At 41.8% G+C, this 24,987-nt stretch overlaps 1 protein-coding gene, 2 non-coding genes and 1 pseudogene across 3 annotated transcripts; all 4 read left to right on the top strand.

Moving 5' to 3' along the window:
* The first annotated feature begins 854 nt into the window (after positions 1 to 854).
* On the top strand, positions 855 to 4,297 carry LOC111168483 (uncharacterized; annotated as a pseudogene).
* An 8,549-nt stretch (positions 4,298 to 12,846) lies between these two features.
* On the top strand, positions 12,847 to 12,919 carry TRNAK-UUU (transfer RNA lysine (anticodon UUU)). Its single transcript has one exon. It is a non-coding gene; the product is annotated as a tRNA-Lys (tRNA).
* A 196-nt stretch (positions 12,920 to 13,115) lies between these two features.
* LOC111168413 (POM121-like protein 2) lies at positions 13,116 to 17,704 on the top strand. Its single transcript, XM_022562117.2, is given in 8 exon segments — positions 13,116 to 15,085; positions 15,088 to 15,176; positions 15,178 to 15,513; positions 15,515 to 15,616; positions 15,618 to 16,047; positions 16,050 to 16,169; positions 16,172 to 17,141; positions 17,143 to 17,704. Coding segments are annotated over 8 exon segments (3,045 nt in total). The 5' UTR covers positions 13,116 to 14,649.
* A 6,820-nt stretch (positions 17,705 to 24,524) lies between these two features.
* TRNAT-AGU (transfer RNA threonine (anticodon AGU)) lies at positions 24,525 to 24,598 on the top strand. The gene has a single exon. It is a non-coding gene; the product is annotated as a tRNA-Thr (tRNA).
* The last annotated feature ends 389 nt before the right edge of the window (positions 24,599 to 24,987 follow it).

The following is a 24,987-nucleotide window of genomic DNA, read 5'->3' as shown; positions in this document are numbered from 1 at the left end:
TTTAGTCTTAGCCTCTTTATTTATGTACTTCCATCTACTGTGCATCCTTTCTTTTATATCAATCCTCATGGCAGGTATTTACACAGTTCCACAGGATAATACACAAAAGAACATTGTTTATGCTAATAGCTATATATTTAGTTGAATTATTTGTAATATTCATGATCTTGATATAAAATTTCCTTTAAAATGCAAGTAATTTTTGAAGCAAGTCAATTAATATTAAAAGTGGTTGTTAATGTTGCTCTTTTAATGATCACACAATCACTTCTTGACTATAATTTCTGTTTATCTTTCACCACTGTGCTGCAAATATGCTTATGAAGGGCATTTCTACTTTTCTTTCAGAAAGAATCTGATTATCTTTTCCTAGCCCTCTTTTATTTTCTCCGATAAAATTGATTGAGTTCACTGTCCTTTATGAAACCATCTTTTCATGCTGTGCATGACAGTGTAAAGCTCTGACGCACCTAAATTTCCAGCTACTCCATGGGTTCCTTCATGGTTTCTGAAGGAAACTGAAGGAACTGAACTGTAAACTGAAATTTGTTTCAGTTTACAGGTTGACTATCCCTCTTAGCATTTATGCCTGTAATTATTTTAAAAGGAGATACACAATATCAAACATTATTCTTCCAAGTATTAGGATAGTGGCTTTATCTCAACTTTTGCTTTAAGTAATTTCTAGGGCTTAGTTTAAAAAAAAAGTGGACAAACTAATTTTTAAAAACTGCTATCATTGTGGCATTCTCATAAAAAAAAATCACCAAACGTTCCTCATGCATATTCTATATGTCAGATACTGTGTTAGGAATTGACAATTCAAAGGTTAAAGACTTTAGTTTATGAGTTCCAGAAGCTCAAAGTCTAGTAAAAAAGACTGATTAGTTCTGTGATGGAGAGTATGCTGACACAACATGGGGACCAGTCGTGAAGAAGGTGGACTCTCTCACCCAGCTGACTGGGTTGGGTCCTGGCTCTGCCACTAACTAGCTCTGTAGCCTTGAGCAAATGTCTAATCTCTCTAAACGAGCACTGACCAATAGAACTATAATACAAGCCACATATATAATTTAAAATTTTCTAGTAGGTTTTTTGTTTTTGTTTTTGATGCACTGCACGGCATATGAGATCTTAGTTTTCTGACCAGGGATTGAACCTGCGCCCCCTGCATTGGAAGCACAGAGTCTTAACCACTGGACAACCAGGGAAGTCCTACTATAGAAGAGCATTGCCATGAATGTGGTACACATGGAAAAATGTTCAAACAAAACTCAGATTTAATTATACAAAGTAAATGTGATGTAAAGAAACCTTATAAATATAGTGAATGTGGGAAAACCTTCAGAGACTACACTACTCTCATTCAACATCAAACAAGTCATACTGGAGAATGACCCTTTAAATATAATGAATGTGAAAAGAGATTTAACCAGAGTTCCCATTTAACAAACCATGAGAAGACTCATACTGGAGAAAAGCCCTACAAATGCAATGAATGTAGGAAGGCCTTCAGTTATTGCTCAGTCCTTATTCAACATCAGAGAATTCATAGTGGGGAAAGACCTTACGAGTGTATTGAATGTGGCAAGACATTCAGTCGTAGTACATAACTTACTCAGCATCAAAGAATTCATACTAGTGATAAACCATATAAATGTCTTGAATGTGGAAAGGCTTTTAACCAGAGCACACATCTTACTCTACAACAAAGAATTCATACTGGAGAGAAACCTTATGAATGCAATGAATGTGGTAAAACCTTTAGTCAGAGTGCACATCTTACTCAACATCAAAGAATTCATATAGGAGAAAAGCCCTATGAATGTAACGAATGTGGGAAAGCCTTCAGTGATCACTCAGCTCTTACCCGACATCATATTGTCCATACTGGAGAGAAACTTTTTGAATGTAATGACTGTGGGAAAGCTTTCAGTTACTGTTCAGACCTCGTTCAACATCAGAGAATGCATACTGGAGAGGAATTATACAAATGCAATGAATGTGGGAATGCCTTTAATGATTGTTCAGCCCTTATTCAGCATCAAAGGACTCACACTGGAGAGAAAGAAGCCTTATGAGTGTAATGAATATGGGAAAACCTTTGGTAACTACTCAGCTCTTATTTGACATCAAAGAACTCATACTGGAGAGAAGCCATATGAAAGTAAGGAATGTGGGAAAGCCTTCAGCAGAAGTATGTACCTTACTCAACATCAGAGAAGTCATAGAGGAGAGAAACCATATAAATGTAATGAATGTGGGAAAACTTTTACCCAGAGTTCATTTCTTACACAACACTGAGGGTTCATACTGGAGAAAAACCTTACAAATGTAATGAATGTGGGAAAGCTTTTAGTGACCGCTCAGGGCATATTCAGCATCAGAGAACCCACACTGGAGAGAAGTGCTATGAGTGTAACAATTGTGGGAAAGCTTTCAGTTTCTGTTCAGCCCTTATTCAGCACAAGAGAATTCATACTGGAGAGAAGCCCTTTAAATGCAATGACTGTGGAAAAGCCTTCAGTGATTGGTCAGCACTTATTCAATATCAGAGAACTCACACTGGAGAGAAAGCTTATAAATGTAATGTATGTGGAAAAGCCTTCAGTCAGAGTACAAACCTCACAAATCACCAGAAAACTCATACCATTGAAAAATCTTATAAATGCAATGAATGTGGAAAAGCCATTAGTTACTGTTCAGGCCTTATTCAACATCAGATCATTCATACTGCAGTGAAACCTTATGAATGCAATAAATGTGGCAAAGCCTTCAGCCAGAAGACAGACCTTAAAAAACACCAGAAAACTCATACTAAAGAAAAACTCTACAAATGTAATGAATGTGGGAAAGCCTTTAGCCAGAACACATATCTTACAAAGCACCAGAAAATTCATAGTGGAGAGAAGGCAAATATACATACTGAGTGTAGGAAAACCTTTAGACAAAACTCTTCTTTTGTTCAACATGAAAAGCTTCACACTGGAGAGAAATCCTCTGAATGCCTTGGGAACTTGGCTAGTATGGAGACCTTCCCCAGGAAACAGAAAGAAGATCTTGAAAACTGTCAATTTCAGGACTTCTCTGGTGGTGCAGTGGTTAAGAATCCACCCGCCAATGCAGGAGACACAGGTTCGATCCCTGGTCCAGGAAGATTCCATATGCCATGGAGCAGCTAAGCCTGTGCACCACAACTACTGAGCCCATGTGCCACAACTACTGAAGCCCGCACACCTAGAGCCTGTGCTCCGCAGCAAGAGAAGCCACTGCAATGAGAAGCCCATGAACCACAACAAATAGTAGCTCCCACTCGCCGCAACTAGAGAAAGCCCAAGCACAGCAACGAAGACCCAACGCAGCCAAAAACAAAACAAACAAAAAAACCTGTCAACTTCCTAGGGTGACCACATAGTTCAGTGGAAAGAGCACATGTCTGGGTTTTGGAAGTCCTGGATTCTAATCTCAGCTCTATTACTAACTAGGTCTATTCGTTATTTTGAGGTAAGTTGCTTTACCTCTTTAAACTTTGATTTACTTACCTGAAAATTTGGACAGCCTGATTAATTTATATTTAAGGTCCATATTTATTGTTTTTATTACTAATGCAGACTTCTGTAGATGTGGTTCTTAAATTGTGATTATTTACTCTACATCAAGTGTGATTCAGTGAGGATACAGACCATATGCCATATATGCTATATATTACCCTTGTATTTTTTCTCCAAAATGCAACATATTATGAATATTGAAGAATATTGAGATAAAATAGTATAAATTCCTTGATTTATTTCAGTAAGAACATTGGGATCTTTTCTTAAGGATATGATGTTGGATAAAACCCCAGCAAAGAATGAATCGAACTGTTGGTATATAAAGCTAGCTTTCGGGACTTTCCTGGTGGTGCAGTGGTTAAGAATATGCCTGCCAATGCAGGGGACACAGGTTCCATCCCTGGTCTTGGAAGTTCCCACATGCTGCAGAGCAACTAAGCTCGTGTGCCACAACTACTGAGCCTGTGCTCTAGACCCTGAGAGCCATGACTACTGAAGCCCGGGTGCCTAGAGCCCGTGCTCTGAAACAAGAGAAGCCACCACAAAGAGAAGACTGTGCACCGCAATGAAGAGTAGCCCCCACTCGCCACAACTAGAGAAAGCCCACGCGCAGCAACAAAGACCCAACACAGCCAAAAATAAATAAATACATTTATTTAAAAAATAATAAAATAAAGCTAGCTTTCCTAGAATTTATTCAAACTTAATCTTGCAATGTAACTTTCTCTACTAAATTGAGTAGTGTTGCCATCATCTCCCAGATGAAAAGGAACTAGAAATATGTCTTGGGCAGATTACCAAGAAAAGATGAAATTGGGAAGTTCATTTGTTATTTACACACCTATATATGTAAGGGTCATCTGAATGAGAATACATTTTGAGTTTCAGAACATCTAGAAAAGTCCGTTGGTCTGTTGTCTGACTTCTTCCTGTGGTTATAGAGACAATGGCCTGAAAATACGAAGATTTACCTCAGAATCCTGTGATTTTAAATTCACTACCTAGGGACAGAAAAAAATCCACTTATGGAACTTATCCAGTACGTGGTTTTGGAGAGTAGTCCAGACTTTCAAAGTTTGGTGTTTGTTTTGGTGTCCAAGAAGACTGTTCACACAAAGCATAAACTGTAATGGACTTGCTACAAAAGCTTTGGGAAAACCTGGACTTAAGGCGGCAGTGTTTAAGCTTTTCTGAATTTATGTATCCTTTTAAGAACCTATGAAAGTCGCAGACTTTCTCACCAGAAAAATGCATGACACGTTCACACAATTTTGTAAGCACTTACAAAATAAAGTTAATAGTACTACAAATACATATACACTATACTAACAATAATTTGAAAATGTAATGGAAAAGAGATTTTATTCACAATAGCTATAGAAACAAAAAATATTTAGGAATGAATTTAGTAAGAAATAGGCAAAACCAAAAAAAATTTGAGCAGTCTGCACATTCTCTTGAGAAATAGCTCATTTGAGGGAATTGGTATGGAAAATGGTTAAGGGCACCAATTTCTCAACCTATCAGTTGTGTAACTTTTGGTCAGAGCATATAAATTCTCAGAGTTAGTTCCTTCATCTGTAAAATAATGACAAGGTTACCTGTCAAGAGTTACCTTAGGGATTAAATGAGATGATATATAAATGTGCCAGACACTTTGTGGGAAGTTTACTATTGTAATTATATAACATATATAATATTATATGTTATTAATTATATAATATAACATACTGTAATATATAGTATACAATATACCATAATAGTTATTACAGTAAGCTATTATAGTATACTGTACATATTATATCATAACTTATGTGAACTATTTTATTATGCTGTGACCTCAATGATGGCATAAATTATTTAGTCAGTCAAAAAATGGTAGACTCAGAAGGAGTAGGAGATATCCTTTCTATTGAACAATAATAATAGTACCTAATGGCCCTGAAACCAAAATTGACTGGAAATGTAACTTGCCGAAGGACATTTTTTAAAGTCAGTTTTATTGGGGTATACTTGAATCAATAATTTAAAATCTTCCCACAAAAAAGGCTCTAGACACTGATAGATTTACCAGTGGATTCTGTCAAACACTAAAGAAAGAACAGTTCCATGCTTCCAGAGAGTAAGAGAGTCTGCTCTTCCCAACTCATTCTGTGTCTAGCATAGCCTTCATACAGAAGTCTGAAAAGGACAATATTTAGAAAGGAAAATTCCAAGCCAGTCTCATTCATGATCATAGATACAAAACTCTTGAACAAACTATTGACCCACTGTCTATCAACGTAAGTGTGAAAGATAATACAGCACTACCAAGTTGGATTTATCCAAAGAATGAAAGTTGGCTGAAGATTATAGAATCAATCCACATTAATTCATCCCACTGAAAGATCAAAGAAGGGAATTCCCTGGGGGTCCAGTGGTTAGGACTCCACACTTCCATTGCAGGCATCTCAGGTTCGATCCCTAGTAGGGGAATTAGGATCCCACAGGCTGCACAGCTACAAAAAAATATATAAAAAATAAAGGAATATTAACATTATTTTTAAAAATCAAAGGAGAAACACATATGATCATCTCAATGGATGCAGAAAAGGTTTTGATAAAATTCAACATACATTCACCAGTAATAATAATACTTCTAAGCAAACTACAAATAGAGAAGAACTTCTTTTGTTTGAAAAAGAACATGTATAAAAAGCTAAGGGCAGCATCACACTTATGGTGAAATTGTGAAAGCTATCTCAGCTATCTCAGAGTAGTAAGGCTACTACCACTCAATGCTGTACTGTAGGTCCTAGCCAGTGCTGCAAAGCAAGGCAAACAAAAGAGAGAATTGTAATGAAGAGATAAAATTCTTATTATTTAGAGTTATTACTTCAGTATGCAGAAAATTTTAAATCCTCATAAATAATTAAAATCAGTAAGAGATTTAGCAAGATTGCGGGATACAAAATAAATTGTTTTTCTATGAATTCTAACATTAAACTTAAAATGGCATTAATATCAAATACACAGGAATAAATTTAAGAAACAATGTAAAATTCTTCATAGGAAAAATAAAACTCTATTGAGTGGCATTAAATAAGACCTAGATAACTGAAGTTACATATTATGTTTATAGATTGTAAAATAATACAATATTGTAAAAATATTTACTCTTCTAAAATTGATTAATAGATTAATGTAATTCCAATTAAAATCTCAACACTTTGTTGAATTTAATAAGATCTTTCTAAATATTTGGGAATGCAAAGAGCCAAGAACAGCTAAAAAAGTCAAGAAAAAGGAAGAAGAAGAGAAAGAGGAGGAAGGGGACACTTTCTCAACCATACCCGAAAACTTCCTTTAAAGACTTATCAACTCAGACAGACTGGTATTGGTGCAAGGATAGACAAATGGACCAACGGAACAGAAAAAAAAAGAACACATCTGGTATGTAATAAACAGGACCCTGTAGAAGAGTAAGGAAAGGAAGGACTTTTCAATAAATTGTGCTGGCATAATTAGATCTCTATATGGAAAATATACACCATACATAAAAATTAATTCAGCTGCATTAATTAATTTGCTGAAATGTAAAAGGCAAAAGTATAAAGCATTTAGAAGAGAATATTTCAAAATCCTGGAGGACTTTGAGATAGGAGAGGGTTTCTAAAGGAATAAGACACAACAGCACTAAACATAAGGGGAAATTAGATAAATTTAAGTGAAATGAAGAACTCTGTTAATCCAAAAAAAAAGCACTATAAAATAATGAAACACAGAATGGGAGAAGATATTTCCAATATAAATTACAAACAGGAGTAGCATGAAAATATGGTATAAAGAACTTTTATGAGTTCATGACTCTATGAAGTCTATGACTTCTTGAGAGAGTGAGACAGGCAGAAGACGTTTGTCTTTTATTTAGCTTGAGATGTCAAACACAGCGTCACTTTGGCTTCATTCTGTTTCTTAGAAGCGAGTCACTAAGTTCAGCCCATAGTCAAGGAGAAGGCAATCAGACTCCACCTTTTGATAAGAGGAGTGCCAAAGAATTTGTGGAAATACATTGTTTTAAAACTACAGCAACCAACTTTATTAGAAATTAGGAAAATGCAAGTTATCCTATAATTAAATACTACTGATCTTCCACCAAAATTACTAAAATTAATATGACAAGAAGTACTATTTGGCAAGGATGTGACGTAATAAGAACTTTCATCACCACTATTGTCTAAACTGATACAACTACTTTAGAAAACAGTTGGACTCTATCTAGTAAGTTGAAGATATACATACCCTATTATCCTAAACATACACCCAAGAGAAATATGTGCACAAGGAGATTCATATAAGAATGTTCATAGTAGTATTGTTTGTATAGCCAAGAACTGGAAACAACCTGAATGAACCTTTACAGTAAATTGGACACATAATGTTGAATACTATTCAACAATCGACAATGAACAGATCAGAGCTACACACAAAAATATGGATGACTCTTACAAGCATAATTTTGTGAAAAGAAGACACAAAGGAAACATTTAGTATGATTATACTTATATAAATGTAAAAACCACAAAATTATTATACATTGTTTAGGGATGTATGTGTAGATGGTAAAATGTATTAAGAATGTAAAAAATGATTACAATAAAAGTCTGGATTGTGGTTTTCTTGGGGGATAAGAAGAGTGTGGAAGGCAGGGTGAGTGGAAGGGACATACTGAGGGCTTCTGGAGTGCAGCAGTGTTCTGTTTTTTTGTTTGTTTTTTTTTTTTTGCTCCTGAGTAATGGTTAAATGGGTGTTCAATTTATAATTAATTGTTAAGTTGTAGAAATAAGGTTTTATTTACTTCTCTGTATGTTTTATTTTGCAACAAAATGTAAAACTAAGCAAAGACAAACAAGGAAGCTTTCTATGTTATCAATGTGTAAAGTTTTCCAAAATATATTGTGAGGTGTCAAAAGCAACACCCAAAACACTTGAATCTATATATTTACATGCAAATGGATAAAGAAACTCCAGAAGGTTAAGTAACAAATTAATAATAGTAGAAACCTGTGGAAGGTGGAGAAAAGAGAAGGAACCAGGTAGGTGAGTAACAGGGATGGGAAGGAAACTTTTAACTGTGTAACAATTTATACATTTTTGAACTCTATGAGCGTATTACCTTTTCAAAGTACAAAACAACCAAATAAATAAAATTTCTTAAAAGCACTATTCAGAAGCCCTGTAGGAAAATGTGTCCTCTTTAGAACAGATTCCCACTCCCTTGGAGCCTCATGTGTTATCTTCATCCAGCCTTAGCTCCAGTAGCTCGGGAGGCAGGGTTTATTCCTGGACAGTTGAAGGTCTGGAAAGTGGCACAACTACTGATTACACAGATCAACATCTGCAGCTCTCCAGATGCGGTTAGAAGTATAAGGTGCTTAGTCCTAACTGCAGGGTCAAGCTTCAAGTCCTTGCACAAGCACTGACTAGCAATGGTGGGTCACATAATTAAACAGAAGACCCACGGTTAGTAACTCAGTCAGGTTTGTACACACACCCACAACAGGGAGCTATATGAATGGAATTCAGAACCTTTACCTATGAACAGACCATTCCTGTCCCCTTTCAAGGTTAAACACATGAAATTTGCTTGTACATCCACCTGTGGAAAAACTCATTTATTGTACCCTGGTAGACCATTCATTCAACATGTACTCAACAAATTGTTAATGAGTAGCTGCTATTTAACATGTACTTCTCGAGATACTGGGACTAAACCTGTGAACAAAATGGGCAAAACTCTATCCTCATGGAGTTTGAACTGTAATGGGAAATGTAGACCAATGAATAAGTAAAATGTATAGTGCAGTAGAGGGTGATAAGTATGAATGAAAAAGTATAGCAAAAACATAATAGGGATGGCTTCTTTTTTCTTTTTATTGTCTTCTAATTTTAAATATGTTGAACAGGTAAGCCTGCACTGAGAGAGTGATATCTGAGCAGACCTGAAGGATATGAGGAAATGAGTTAGGCACGTATTTGGGAAAGGGTGTTTCCAGGCAGAGGAAGCAGCCTGTGCTAAGGACTGCGGCAGGAGTGTGTCTGACTTGTCTGAGGAAGGGCAAGGAACTAGAGAGGACGGTGGAGGGGAGGAGGGGAGGGCTCTTGCAGGCACGAGAAGCACGTTGGTTTCTTTACTGAACAGGAGGGAAACTCTTGGAGAGTTTAAAACCCTTGGGGAATTTTTCACTACTTCTGTGTGTAGAATAGACAGGAAAGGGGCAAGGTTAATACAAACCGGGGGACCAATGACAGGTCTATTGCAAAAATTGAGGTGATGGATCAGAGAAACGCCTGAGAATTTACATACTGGAAATGTTCCCAATGGCCAGCTGTGGTCACAACCACTATTGGCCACAGGGCAGGCTAAGGTTCTTTTTTTTTTTTTTAAGTGAAATGAGGACTGTTTGGACTTCACCTCAAATTGTATCTTGTTGCCAGGTAGAACTGGCCTGGAGGAAAAGACAGAAGCAAATTTCCAGAGTAAAGAACTCCCTGTTTATTCACAACAGGAGCAACTTCACATAAAACCTGAGGTGCACAATCAGTAAAATGCCTTTAAAATGGTTTTGTAGAAAGGAAAAAAAATTAATGTAAAATTGTGTCAAAGGAAAAAAAGGAGAGGGGAGGAGGTTGGGATTACCATATACACGCTACTATATATAAAATAAATAATCAACAAGGACTTACTGTATGGCACAGGGATCTCTACTCAGTACTCTGTAATAACCTATGTGGGAAAAGTATCTGAAAGAAGAATAGATATATGTATATGTATGACTGAACCACTTTGCTGTATACCTGAAACTAGCACATTGTAAATCAACTATACTCTAATATAAAATTTTTTAAAAAGTTTAAATTAGGTGAGAGATTGATAGACCTTCTAGTATGATAGCAAAGGAAATTGTAAAACCTGGTTGAATTATGGATATATTTTGAAGGTGGAGCTGATGAGATGTAAGATCTGAGCAAAAGCAAAGATTCACTGATAACTGCACAGATGGAGTAGTTGTTTACTGAGATGGGGGAAGATTGGGGAGTAGAAACTTTGGGGAGAAGATTAGGAATTCAGTCTTTGGCAATGTTAAGTATAAAATACTTGTCGAGAAGGCAGCTGTATGTGTGAATTTGGAGTTTGAAGGAGCAGTCCAAAGTGGAAAGACATTTGCATATACGCGGTATTTAAGGACTGAGCCTTGAGTGTGCAAATGTAAGATTCATACAAGAGATAGTTATAATACAACATGTAATAAGGACTATTAATAGGATTGAAATAACTGCAGGAACCCTGGGTGTATTCTAGGAGTTTCTAAATCAGTCTTGAGGAGTCAGCAAAAGCTTCGGGGAAGAGGTAGTGGGTAAGGTCTGAACTGAGATCCAAAGGACAAGTAGAAACTGGCAAATGGGAAAGGGAGAAGGAATTCCAGGGGAAATGCAACCTCGACGTCCAAAAGCAAGAGAGGACACAAAACAGTCAGGAATTCCCCTGCCCCTTTCCACTCCAACTTCTCTGTCACATTTACCCTCCAGCCAGAGGAGGGACTATAGACGTTTGGAGGGAAGTTACATTGGAGAGATTTAACATTTGGATTTGGTGGGCAATATTTTTGTGGCTTCTAGTTACTTCTGTGTGGAGTGAAGTTCTTATTCGGCACCTAGCAGTGCAGTTTCTGGAAGGTAGCACGCAGAGGCAGCCGCGAACAACAGGAGCCTTTGTGTGCAGAGGCTCCCAAAAGCCCTATTCCGAGACCAACTCCGAAAACAAAAATCCTGTTTTCAGACACAGGAATTCCTGTGCCCTGTCGAAACGGATCCAAACGTTATCCAATCGGAAATGGAATTCTGAAAATCTGGCTCCTTTGCAGGCAAAGAAAAACCTCTTGAGATTTTTGACAGTTTCTTCTCAAGCGAGGGTTTCCTCAAGGCTTTGCCCCGCCGGCTCCTCCTCGGTTCCCCCTGCAGCTCCTCCTGTGAGCCCAGACAAGCTTCTGAAGAAGCGGGTTCAGAGACTGAATATTTGGCGGATTGGAAACGGGCAGACTTGGAGGCGCTACTGGAACCCTGTGGTTCTCATGGGGACCGAAAAGAGGCCGAGTAAAGGGAGGAGTGAGCTGAGCTAGAGGGGAGGAAGAAAAAGACGGGGGAAAACGGAAAGAGAAGAAGCCATTCTTGTATTTGAAAACCCAGTTGTGATAACGGAGTTGAATATCGACGAGGGAACATCCGCTTATAAGCAGAGTGGACCAGCTGAAGTGTGTTGGACAGGAAACCCAGAGATCGATGCATCGGAACCAACCTTGGCTGCAAGTTTTGTAGCAACTCCATTGTTAAGCTGTATTCAAACAGTTGAACGAAATCTACTTCTAGATCTTACATCATATTTCACCTTTCCTAACGTATTTACCTTTCAAAAGTCACCTCTCAGAGGATCAGCCTACCATAGAAATGTGGCACGTAAGTCCCACGTTCTCACCTTTCATGGAAAAGTCTCGCCCTTCTGCTTGATAAATTAAGACATTTCTGATAATTTAAGACTCATTTGGCTGTGGCACAGTGCCCCGGGGTGTAAATATGCTCTCCTCTCGGACTCCCATCACGGGAACAATGGGAAGAACTGAATCCTTCAGTAGACGTAGTCTTGTACACGATTTCATGGAGGAGGGAGGAGGACAAATTCCACATTTATTTCCATTATGTCCTCCATTAAAGGGTGTTTAAATTATTATCTGTTTATCATGCTTTGATTAATTATGTGCAAGTAGATGCAGATATAGCACAATCCACAAGAAGTATTTTTAATACAGATTTGGGTTCAAAAGAAAAACATCAGATTTCAATGTTTATACCTGGATTTGGTAGAGAGAAGCATGGTAGGAAAATCAAGAAGACACTAAATATAAAAAGATGTTGTATTGGAATAAAATTCTATGGGAGACACAGGATGGAAATAACGAATTCAAGGAAATAAAAGATCAAAGGAAAATCTTTCACAGAAGTTTAACAAGGGCTTTCTCTTCTCTCTCTTTCTCAAGAGATGTTGGTAAGTATTAAATTACTATAGTTTTAAGATTCCTTTGATATAAGTTACTCTATCCTTCAGAAAAATTGAACCTTATGAAGAAGAATGTTACATGTCCACTGGAAAAAAATGTGACGGTGAATATCGAATTTATCAAAATTCTCTTGGGGGTTAAGAATGCCCCCAAAGCAGTTGAACCGTATAAAGGAGACCTAATAAAAAAGTGCACACAGAGCCTGGGTAGCTCAGTTGGTAGAGCATCAGACTTTTAATCTGAGGGTCCAGGGTTCAAGTCCCTGTCCAGGCATTATGGACCTGTGTTTCCTTGGGCCAATAGTAGTTCAGCTTTTCTCCCAAGGAAAATTTGGGTTAAACTTCGATGACTTTTACCAACCTACAGTGAGAAAAAGCCAAGAAGTCAGCTACCTTCAACCTTAACTAGTAGTTGAGGTTTGACATTCTGTTCCCAAAAAAATGATTTTAGCAGTTTTTAATAATAGAGACTTCCTGAGGAACACAGTACAAAACCCTTACAGCCCATGAAATATAAGAAAGCTATCCCTCTAGACTAGGGTGCTTTAGAAAAGGAACTGGAAACTATAATTGTTGGGTAAAGTATTCTCTGGGTCAGGACCTTTAGATTTTCAGTTCTTCACTCTCACAACTGACCTCCTTGGCAGATGGGAAAGCCCTCCACTAAACCGTGGTAATGTCACATTCTAATGGTAAACCCAAATGGTAGGGAGTTATTTCACAAATACTGCAGTATGATCTTTAGGTGAAATGCTCACCCTACCCAGAAATATTAGCATACTTTACCATATGTTTCTGCAATTTTGTCCTGTTGTGTGTTGGTGGTGCAATTTCTTGCACCCATTTTTGGACAGTGTGGGTTTTGAATGGAACTCGTTCTCCGAGTTCCTTAACTTAACGTTAAAATGACCTTTCTTTAAAGAATCGTATTCAATCCGTGCCATTTTTATTGTTATTGGAAGGAATGGTGTTACAAATCTGAAAACGTTATTCGTTTCTCAATTTCTCAGAATGTTAGTGCCCTAGTTCACTCAGGCTAAGCCTGAATATTCAGCCGCAAATTAAATCTCCCACTTCTTTGCTCCCCTCCTGGAGCTCCGACCCCACCGGGCTAGGTGAGGATCGCGATTGGAGAGGGTGGCCGGGGCGGGGGGGCGTGACTGAGCGAGGGAAAAAGCCGGGTTCCTGCGGAGGCGCTCACGCTCTTGGTCGGTAGACAAGAAATCCCTTTGGCCCCCTCCGGAGCCTCGCGAGCCCGCCAGAGTGCCATCGTACCTGCATACTCAAAGTGCGAACAATCGAGGGCGACACACATTCAGCCTCGGGGAGGCGGATGGAAAAGGAAGGAAGGAAAAGGCAAAGGCAAAGGAAAGGGAGAAGGGCGGGAATCCCCAAGCAGCAAATCCGGCCTCCGTTATTCCCCGCTGCTGGCGCCACGAACGCCGTCTGGGCTGCCCAGGTCCACGCGCCCGGGTCTCCGGTCCCGCGCTCCCGGCAGCGCCCCGCCCCTCGCCCCCAACCTCCACCGACTCACCCTGAGGGGCTCGGACTGCCCTCCCTACTCCGACTCCGGGGGCGGGAGGGCGGACTCGGTGCCGGGGCCGGGAGCCGGAGTCTGGAGACCCAGCGCCTGCTCGACTCTAGCTCTGGGACTCTAGCTCTGGGACTCCAGCCGCGCGCTTCCTCTCCAATCCCTCTCCTCGTGCCGCGCGCTGCAACCCGGAGAGGAGAGAAGAGAGGCCAGAGCGGCCAGCCTAGGCCTCAAACTAGCAGAGCAGGCTACGGGGGCTGCTGAGGTCCCGCGTGTCCTCTGTTTCCACCGGCCGCTCACTTTCGGATGCAGGACCTGGAGGGTGAGGAGCTCCCCGAGACCCTTTCACTTTCCTCGCGCAGGGATCCTAACCGACACCGGAACACTTCGAATGCGGCTGAGTCACCAAGCGTCAGAAACCTCGGGAGCCCAAACCCGAAGTCAAAGTCACCGACCCCGCCTCACTGCTCCACATGGGCACTTACGTGGGCAAGCTGGGACTCTGGCCGTCATCCCAAGCAGGGGGGCGCACAGACTTGTCGGAGAGGCCCTTGAACCGCCGGCGAGCTCAGCCCCTTCATCAGGTCCCCCGGGTTCAGCATGTCCATCGTGCCCTCCCTGCCCCTCGGCACAGACCTGCGAGGAGGCTGCCGAACTGGGATCCTACCAGTCCCAACGCGTGCGTGGTCAATGAGGCTTGGAGGCGCTTTCCCATGAACAGGTCCCAGAATTCCATCGTGGGGCCTCTTCCCTCAGACTGGTGGGAAAGTTACTTCAAGGAGAGTATCTGGTCTCTTCAGCACCCCAGGGCAACAGGGAGCCCGGTGACCATGAGGCTCGCTCCTCGTGAGCCCCCCTCCAGTGCCCCAGCAGAGGTAACGAACTCTGCAGGGGTCTCACCTTCTGAGAAGCCCCAGACCCATGTGCGAAGGAGACAGTGCTGAGGGCCCTCGGAGAGTGCAAGAAGGGGAAAGTGAGATGGGAACAACCACTTGTTCCATGCGAGCTTGGACAGTAAGAGAAGGATTCCAGAGACCAGACCATCTGCGTTTAAGCCTCTGACGAAAAATGGAGTCGTCACTTCTTTTGTGCCCAGGCCTGGGCCTCTGAGGAGAAGCCTCGACTGCTGGGGCTCAGATCACAGCTTGAATAACAGGCCCAGCTGCTCCTCCATGGACTCCTTGGCCAGCACACACACAGGTGGCCCCCTTAGCTCCCAAAGAAATGCTATTACAAGCTCTTACAGCTCTTCTAGAGATTTCTCTGAGCCTTGGAAGAGAAGTATTCCCAGTACATAACTCCAGATACCAGAGTGGCCAATAAAAAGGAAAGAACATTGGTCATCCGTCTCACTCTCCAGCCCCACTGGTATCAGATGAGTCCCCAGAAACATCTGGCAGCTCTGGGCAGCAAAATCAGATTCCCCTGCTTCTGTCAAGCCCCGGGGGGCCTGCTGTCCCTGACTCCGCCTCCTCAGCTGGGTTATGCAGTCCCCGAAGACCTGGCCTTAGGGAAGAAAGCTGGACTCCAACGGAGCAACAAAGCCAGAGAAGATACGACTGAGGTCACCACAGACTCTGTCCCTGACACTTGGTCTGCTATTCAGCCTCCCCTGTCCCAGGGCACTGATCCTCAGCTGGAAAGCTTACATAAAATGCAGAAGTCTCCAAGTCCACTGGCCTTCCCACAACCTACCGGAGAGGCAATCAGTGTGGCCCACTCGCCTCTGAAGACAGCGAGCCTGCTGGCCTCACATGGGTGCTCCCAGTCAGAGCCCTTTTGAGGCACCTCTTCAGACTCAAAACCCACCACTACTTTCATCCTTCTGACCCTTGTTTCTCCCACAGCACCAGCCACTGACACCACGTGGCCACTTCAACCTCTCAGGCTGCCATACCCCGAGACTCACCTGCCATTAACCCTGCAGCACCCACTATGCAAAGCACTTTGTTTGGATTGATGAGCAGCCCAGCCCCCCATCTTCCTGCATCTGCACTCCTGTTGCAACTTCTGCTGACCGCATGTCAAAACCCACCTTGGGGCTCCCAGCCAATAGTGAGACAGGAGGCTCCTCATATTCCCGAATTTCAAGCACAGCTGCAGCATCTTCACCTCCGGGTATCTCAACTCCCACCTTCAAGCCTATCTTTGGCAGCGTAAGACCACTTAAAACTATGCCCGTGAGAGCTCCTTTCTCTTTCAAGCAGACCTCTCCTCCACCTACTCCTGCTTCTACCCGTCTCTTCCATGGCCTGGTCAAGGCTACCTCTGTAGTCATGTCCACCACCCCAGCCAGCACATCCAAAGGCTCCTTTAAGCCACCTTTGGAATTTGGTGTAGTGCATGTTACCAGTACCATGGGCAGCACTTGCTCCATCCCTTCCACTTGCCCCCCTTTCCCTCTCGGGGCTGCCTGTGCCTTCAGGGCCAGCTTCTCCCCAGATGCAGGCTTCACTTTCCCACTGTGCCAGCGTCCAACCATTCCTACTGTGCACACAGTCACCATCTTTAGCCAGGTTCTTCCCAGTGCTGTCCAGATATCCCCTACCAGGAGCACTGCCAATTTTAGCGCTGTGGGTAGCCCTCCGGCAGCTTCAGCCCTAGTAACCACCAACCAGCCTGCATTGTCATCCAGGATCTCCAGTTCGACGTCAGCATTCACAATTCCCTTGGAGTCAAGCTCAAGGCCACCTTCCCCACTATCCCTGGGAGCCCCTCCCCAACCAGCATTTGGGGCTGCATATGTGCAGAAGCAAGAAGCCCCCCAACCATCCCTTGGCCCAAGCTTCTGTAGCTCTCCCATTTTTGGAAAGTCAACAGTGGCCTCCTCAACCCCAACACCGACTCCAGCCCAGCCATCCTTCAGCGGTACCACGCAGTCAGCCTCTGGGGGTTTGGCACCACCAGCCTCCACCTTTCACATCCCTGCCAGCTTCCGGCCAGCCTTTGACAGCACTCCAGTAGGTTCCCTTTGGTCAAGCTAATACGAATGGTTTGGGAGTTGTCACCCCAAGCCACCAGACTGGGGCTTGTGGCTCAGTGTTTGGCAGCACAGCCCCACGACCATTTGACTTTGGGGGATTAGTGAGCCCTATGGACTGTGAGGAGACTGGGCTCAGCGTCACTGTCCCAGACGTGAGCTCGAGCTCCGGAGCACTCAGCCCTGGAGCAGTGCCGAGTGGGAGCACTAACACCACCACACCCTTGGGGAAAGGCTGGGGCCCAAGCAGCCAGGGCCGGACCAGCCAGGGCACAGCTTTGGCCTTGGGGAAGGCCAGCATTTCTGCAAGAGAAACTATGTTTGGGGACCCCTCCATGGCCCCCTTTGCTCAGAGCACCCCTGTCACTGGATCAGTTAAGGCAGGCAGCAGCCTTGGCTTTGGGATGCCCTCTCCACTGCCCCAGGGCTCTGTTGGGAGAAAATCTTTCAGACCATCAGCCCCTTCGTTTTCCATTGGTGCAAAATCAAAAACCCCAAAGAATGGGGAGCAAGGGCATTCCCGAAGGCATCATGCCCACAAGAAATAACTTGTGTTCCTTGCCGCCCGCACTCCGATTTGGACCTAGCATAGTAAAGTGCCTCAGCCACTTCTAATTCTCTACAGCGAAAATACCCCAGATCTAAGGTGAGAGCTTTGCACATTCACCTTGAGGTCCTATTCTACATTCTAGAGGAAAATGAAGGACTAAAGTATCTAGTGGTGATAGCAGAATGAAACTGAGTGGAACCAAAGCTTTGGAATTGAATGGAGCCTTGCCTTCCCCTCCCTACCCACTCCTTTCTGTGTCAACGGTGAGCTCAGTCAGGACACTGCCTCCTGCTTTTTTCTCTGGGAACAGACGTGCCAGGGAGGCAAAGAGTACAACCCATATTCTCTTGCATCTTTGGGAGGAGGAATAGATTCTCTCTAAATCTTAGCCTGCTTTTATTTGGCTCAAAGAAGTGGTTCCTTTATCTGGTCCCCTAGGGAGGCCGATTCCTCATTTCTTGCTATTTTGCTCCTCAGTTGGCTCTTGGAGAAGATTTTTTTTTAGTTTAATTATTTATTTTGGAGAAGCTTTTAATGCAATTTGGCCGCGAAGCCAACTTTTCCTTGAGGATCAATGGTCTACCCATGAGAGCATCCGTGGGAGGGCCAGGGGAGGAAAAACACAGAGTGGTGCAACCTTGCTTCTTTACTTTACACCATAGGTCATAATTCCTCCATAACTACGAGTGAGAAATGCTCAAGTAGGGAACCAAAGCTTCTACTTTTCTTTTAATTAGTACCTTATAAAATCACCCTCTACCTCACATCTCTCCCAGATAGGGTGGGTAGGGCAGGAAGACTCTTGGGCCTGAGAACAAAGGGAGAAAGGGAGGAAGAGCAGATACCAAAGCTGACCTCTGTACTGTAACCAATGGGAGGTCTATGAGTAGCTACGACATATTCCTTAGCACGTATCATCCTGATGGAAAAAAAGAAAAGGCAAGAATGACTCCCTGAATACATCTATCTCCTGTTTTACGGAGACCTTCGAAGAGACCTAACTGGGAAAATAAGCAATCTTAAGTTGGTTGATAAAATAAAAATAAATTGTTGAAATGAGTTTATGATACAGGAATTGCTATAAAACTCATATCTATTCAGAGGCAGAAGGATATTAAGAAACTTGCCCAAGCTCAACCAGTTAGTAAAGGTTAGATTTGGGATTTCAACCCTATTGGCTCCAAAGTGTGTGTTCGCTTCTCCCTCACTACAGCAAATCACCAAAGTCAAGACTCTAACCCAGGCATATACGACTCTAAATATCCATGCTGTTTCTACTTTGAAAGGCATTCCACAACCCAAGATTGCCATCTTACAGTGGGGGGGGGGGCAAGAGGAAAAGTATTAGACAATTTCTACAGCTCTTTACATGATAATTTAACATTTTTACAGTGATGACTGTATACCTTGTATCCTGCTTTGCACCAGCCATTCAGAGGTGAAGGAAAACTTCTGCTTTGGAGATTACAATTTAGTGGGGAGACTGGTAAGTAAGCCAGTGATTCCATAACAAGCGACAGGTACTAAGGGAATGGAAGCAGGGCAGAAGGTCATCTTATCTAAGTCTTGAAACTTGAATTCTGTCTTACGGTGTGTGTTCTCCAGTTCTAGCAACTGGAGAAGGGTATTTCAGGCCAAAGACAAAACACGTGCACAGGAGGGTCTGGAAGACAGAACGCATCTATCTGGGTAACTTTCAAGGAGTCACACACGGTTTGGGAGAAGAAGGGGCAGATCGTGGATATGCTTATAAACCATATCGTGCAGTGTGCACAGGGTTCCAAATACAATGGGGAGTCATGGAAAGATTTTAAGTAGGAAAGAGACAAGCTTGGGTTTAGATTGCTCTAGCTGTCATGTGAGGGAGGAGGCAAACGGGGACAGGCTGGAGGCTTGGAAATCTGTGGGAGGCTGCGGAGACACCAACAAAGATGAAAGATACAGTACATTCAAGCTAGGTAATTAATTACCTGGTTAACAGGGATTGTTAACCAGGTAGTTAACAGTGGGCATGGGGAGGCAGTAGAGAGAGGAGGGATTAAGAAGCTGGACTTGGTGACCGATTGCACCATGTGGGCAGAGGAGCTGGGCAGAATAAGGGTAAGGGGGAGTTGGAGAAGACCGACCCTTAGCCATTTGACTTGGAGGATGGAAAATGTAATTTTGGCAGAATACATGGAATGTTTATAGACTTGAGTGTGAAATGACTATGGAATATGAAGGAAATATTTGTCATATTCAATCATTCATTCACTGAAAAAATACTGGGCATCTGATACTGGTTACTAGGCACTCTTCTAATATTTGGGATGTTCTCAGTGACATAAAATTCCTGTTCTTCTGGAGTTTATGTTCTAGTAGGGGGTGTGATTAAAAAATAAACAATAAACATAATAGGAAATAACTCCCATGTGAAAGAGATTGCAAACGGCATGGCAAAAATATAGAGCAGGGTAGGTGGATTAAGATGGCGCTACAGTTTCATCTGAGCTCTTATGAGAGGTTGACATCTGAGCAAAGACTTGAATTCACTGACAGACTTAGCCATGCCAGAGTATGAGGGAAGAGGATTCCAGGCAAAGAGAAAACCTGGTGGAAGCCCCCAGGAGTGAGATGTGGAACAAGCAGAGGCTTTGGGACAAATAAATGACATGACTTGACTCACTTTTAGGATTGTTCTGGCTGCTGGCTGAGCTGGGACGGTAGGGGAGTGAAAGTGGGGAGACTGGGAGGAGGGTTCTGCGGGAATCCAGGTGGGATTCAATGGTGGCACAGACGAGGACGCTTACAATGCAAGTGGAGAGAAGTGGTCAGATTTATATATATATTTAACCGATTTGCTCTTAGAGGGGTTGTGAGGTGTGAGATGAAGAGAGGAATCCGGGATAAAGCAAAGGTTTTTGGTTAGAGCAAATGAATGTATGGAGTGTCTGGTGAGGGCTATGGAAAGATTGGAGCGTTGTCAATGTACCTTAGAATATCGAAATCTTGGGAAAAGGTGAGATCCCTTACGGGGAGGGTATAGAATATGAAAAAGAGGGCTAAATTCGTCGCTTTAGAACGGCAGGAAGTTAATGAACTTTTCAAGTCCAGTTGGTACAAGTAGCTAAACTCTTCAAAAAATTTTTTTAAAACTGCTTCATCTCATACAATTAAAAAAATGAATTCCAGATGGATTAAGGACTCTGATCGTATGAAATAAAATTATTTTAAAATAATTTATTTTTATAAATTATTTTAAATAGGTAGGAGGAAGGAAGCCTCCCTGGGTGAATCTGATCTTTTGGGGGGCTCAGAGTCGTCAGTTGGAGAGAGGCCCCCAAGAAGTAGAGTTCAATCAGGCCAAATGTTTTGTTCCCTTTTTCTTTTTCCTAACTCCGAGATGAGGCAGAGTGAAATAGGAAGAATGTAGAGATTTTAAAAATTAACCTTACTTTTCGGTTGTTTCAGTTCTTTGTGTTCCCTTTCCTTCTCCTCCCTCCCCGCCTCCCCCCGCCCCATCCCTCCGGACCCCCGGACCCCCGGACCCCCGCCCCGAGAATTTGAAGAAACCATTTTGTTTCCCTTTTATTTAATTGCCGACAGGGGGAACAGGCTACCGGTTAACTCAGTTTTTTAGAGCGTGGTGCTAATAACGGCAAGATCATGGGTTCGATCCCCGTACAGGCCAATTTGTACGACGACGCTTACCTCTTACACTTCTACACAGATGAGAGTTCTTTCAGTCTCAGGTCCACTGCAATGTCACAATTAACGTCAGGGAGACAGACAAACCTCGCGCTGAGAACTTAAAAAAATTTAAACACACATCTTTGATTTACCCCAAGGTTGAATTCCTCCTTTGAATCCCATCTACAGGGTGAAAGGATAGTAGTGAGTGACTAGCAAGGGAAATAGAGCCGCTTTGGGCATATTAGTTTTCCACTGGGTAACTGATTCTTGCAAAGAAACTGACCCTACTGGATTATTTTCGTCCTAAAATAAACTGGGAAACCATCCACACTTTCTACACTTCCACACTCGGGTCTTAACTAGTTCAGTGAAAGGTGAAACAAGATTTTTTTTATATGATGTGTGAAAAAAAATTATTAATATCAACACAGTAGGAAAGAAACAGCTTTGCCAATTGTCTCTTTATAACAGGGAAAGAGTTCCCAATGACCAAAGCTGGAACAGTTTGAACAACAGATGGTGTGGTTTTGGATTATAATCCAAAGTATAAAATACATATTCATGAGTCCATACTGATATAAATCAATCAATCAATGAATACAGGAGAAGGGAAACATTTTCCTTACAGAAGAATTCCAACTAATATAAGTAAATACTCCCCCCACCCCCCCAGGAGATGAAGCTTAATCCCCTCCCTTCCGGAATATGGGCCATACTGAGTGACTAACTTCTAAATAGTAGAGTAGGAAGTAGGAAAAAATAGGAACTTCACAAGGGAGAAAAATGGCAAACACTACCTTAAAAATGATCAAGGTTGGCATCACCAATGGTAAGCTATGCTCCTATCATGTAACATCCGATATGATGCGATGGGACAAGTACTTTATCTTTGCGGTCTCCCACAAAAACCTATAACCCCAAACCAATCATGCAAAAAATATCAGACAAACCCAGATTGGAAAACAGTCAAGTATGCTACAGAAATATTTCATCAACACTGAGAAACTGTCACAGACTAGAGGAGGCTGAATACAATGTAGCATCCTGGAAACAAAAAGGACATTAGTGTAAAACCTGGTGTGATATAGTCAAAGTCAGGAGTTTAGTTATTAGTAAAGTACCCACGTTGGCTTCTTAGTTTTAACAAAGGTACCATGATAATGGAAGAAGCTAATATTAAGGGAAACTAGGTAATGGGTATAAGGCAATTCTCTGTATTGTCTTTGCAACTTTTCTAAAATTATTCCAAAATAAAAATTTAATTTTAAAAATTACAATAAGAAACATGTCTCTTTGCCACCACTGAAATCAGTGTTGAGGCAAACGCCTGGTTGACAGTAGTTCCATGATAGGTAGTTGTTCAAAGCTGAAGGAATGTGATATTGATGTCTTATTTTGGTGAGGACATGGCAGGGATATTTATATGGTTATCTGTGCTAGATGATGTATACTTGTCCTGCCAAATACTCTCCTAGAGTCCCATTCGCACACTGAAATGCAAACCAGACCAATGAGATTTGTCTTTAGAGTGTAAAAGACATCTGAAATGGAGCCATCTGGTTTACGTTGAACTTGAAGTTCGGTGGGTTTCTCTCACAAAGTTTCACCTCACACCCAAAGGGTTTTCTTTCCTATCTTGGGCCTAAAATATTTCCATTTGGACCAATAAACAACTGAACCACTTCTCTTTGCCCCACAAAACTGTGTTTATCTATCACATCAAGGTCCCATTATAGAATCCAAGAAAGAACAGTGGCCAGTTCAATGTTCTTTGGTGGGTTCTTCACAGAGCTCAGACTTCTCCCAGGTAGTATTAATCACGCCCTCTTTTTTGTTCTTAAAGACTTCATAGATTACTTTAATGCTGGGTGGAATTGTGTGTGTGTGTGTGTGTGTCTGTGTGTGTGTGTGTGTCTGTGTGTGTGTGTGTGCTTTTTAAAGTTTTAGGCATCTCTGATGTGCATAAATGCAGGTGGTTCCTAATTTAACTTAGTCTTCCCATTAATACACATAATACCTGATACTTAAAATACAATAGGAGAGGTGTATTGCATTGGGCAGAAAATTTTAAATCTTACAGATTTGATTACAACAAAGGAGTTCTTCAAATAGAAATGAGTGGAAAGTGTGACCTACCTTTACAGAAGTACTCGAGCTGTTGAAGTAAACAACAAAAGGAAACAAATTGCCTGCTATTGCAAGAGATACAGGCAGTTTCCTTACACTGTTCTCTATGAGCTCAGGAAGCAATGCTGTGTACCTGGCCTAGATATAACACGCTTGTAGAAGTCTTATAGATTGAGGCTAGTCATAAGCCACACCATCTGCCAGCACTCCCCAAAGAATTTGAGTAAATGAAAACAAGAAATAGAGATTTGACATTATTTTCCCAGGGTCCCAAATATAATGACAGGTTTGGGACAAAGAACCAATGGAGCCTGACATCACAGTTTGTGCTCTTAAGCATCATTCCATACTGCCTCTCATTCTCAAAGGGGAGGACAACTCTCTGATATTTATGCATTGATTGTTGATTTCAGGAACTAGGACCAGTTAAGAACTTTATGACATTTTAAAGTAAGACATGTTGACCTAAGTTTTATATTGTCTATATCTCTGTGACAAACATCGTTCTTAACATGTATACATTTGCTGAATTCTTACCTTCTTTTTTCCTTTTGCATGCCTTTACCTGCCACATAGCTCCAAAATCAATATTGGGAAGCACGTTTCTCTTTTGTAAGATATTGCTTTTTCACAGTAAGAGTAGCAAATGGTGTGGTGAAGTCCTTCAAATTGCTCCAGTTCATGTTATGTTTCAAGACCAATAAGCACCATCATTTCCCAATTGCAGATTTGAAACTGAGAAATATCTCCTATAACGAAGTTGTAAAAGCTCCTAGAAGTGAAATGGTTTGGCTACCTACTTCAAGGGTCCAGAGGCTCAGAAAGTTTTTCTTGTCTTGGCACAGCATGTAAACTTCTGTGCATATTTCAGGCGAGAGAAAGTAAAAGAACTTGATAGAAACTCTGAGAAGTAGTCCCGAGACTCTATCATTAATCAAAAATTCTTGAGAAATGCATTGGTGAAAGAGGAAAGTGACATCTCCTTCAAATACTGTAAGAATGAGTTTGGTGTCATAGTTGGCTCCGTGGCTTAGTTGGTGAAAGCGCCTGTCTAGTAAACAGGAGATCCTGGGTTCAAATCCCAGTGGGGCCTAAGGAGGAAGTGTTTTACATATGGCAAAAAAAATTGGAATTAACTGCAGTTTACATGCCTTCAAGTCCTAGGAGGAGATGGGGACAGCATTAGTCCCCTTGCTTACAAAATAAATATAATATCAACAAGTCTCCCAAGAGCGTTAACTTGCCCTGAAATCATGAGATGAAGATTAGAATTACCTAGAGTGATTGCTTCTTGGTCTTTCCTTTACCTTTTAGATCAGGTGTCAGACATTGCCAGTTCGGTTTTGTGTGATCTTTTCAATTATTTTTGCCTCCTAGAACTTTTAACACAACGGAGACATTTGTTCTTCTTGATTGATTCATTGAATGGTCAACCTCTCCCCTCAGATCTCCCCAATTTTGTGCCAGATAGCTTTTTGGCAC

The sequence above is a fragment of the Delphinapterus leucas genome, chromosome 10 (genome assembly GCF_059928025.1).
Source record: "Delphinapterus leucas isolate spDelLeu-1000000601 "Yukka" chromosome 10, BTC_Dleu_Yukka2, whole genome shotgun sequence".
Taxonomy (NCBI): Eukaryota; Metazoa; Chordata; class Mammalia; order Artiodactyla; family Monodontidae; genus Delphinapterus; species Delphinapterus leucas.
This window is presented reverse-complemented; position numbering and strand designations above follow the sequence as displayed.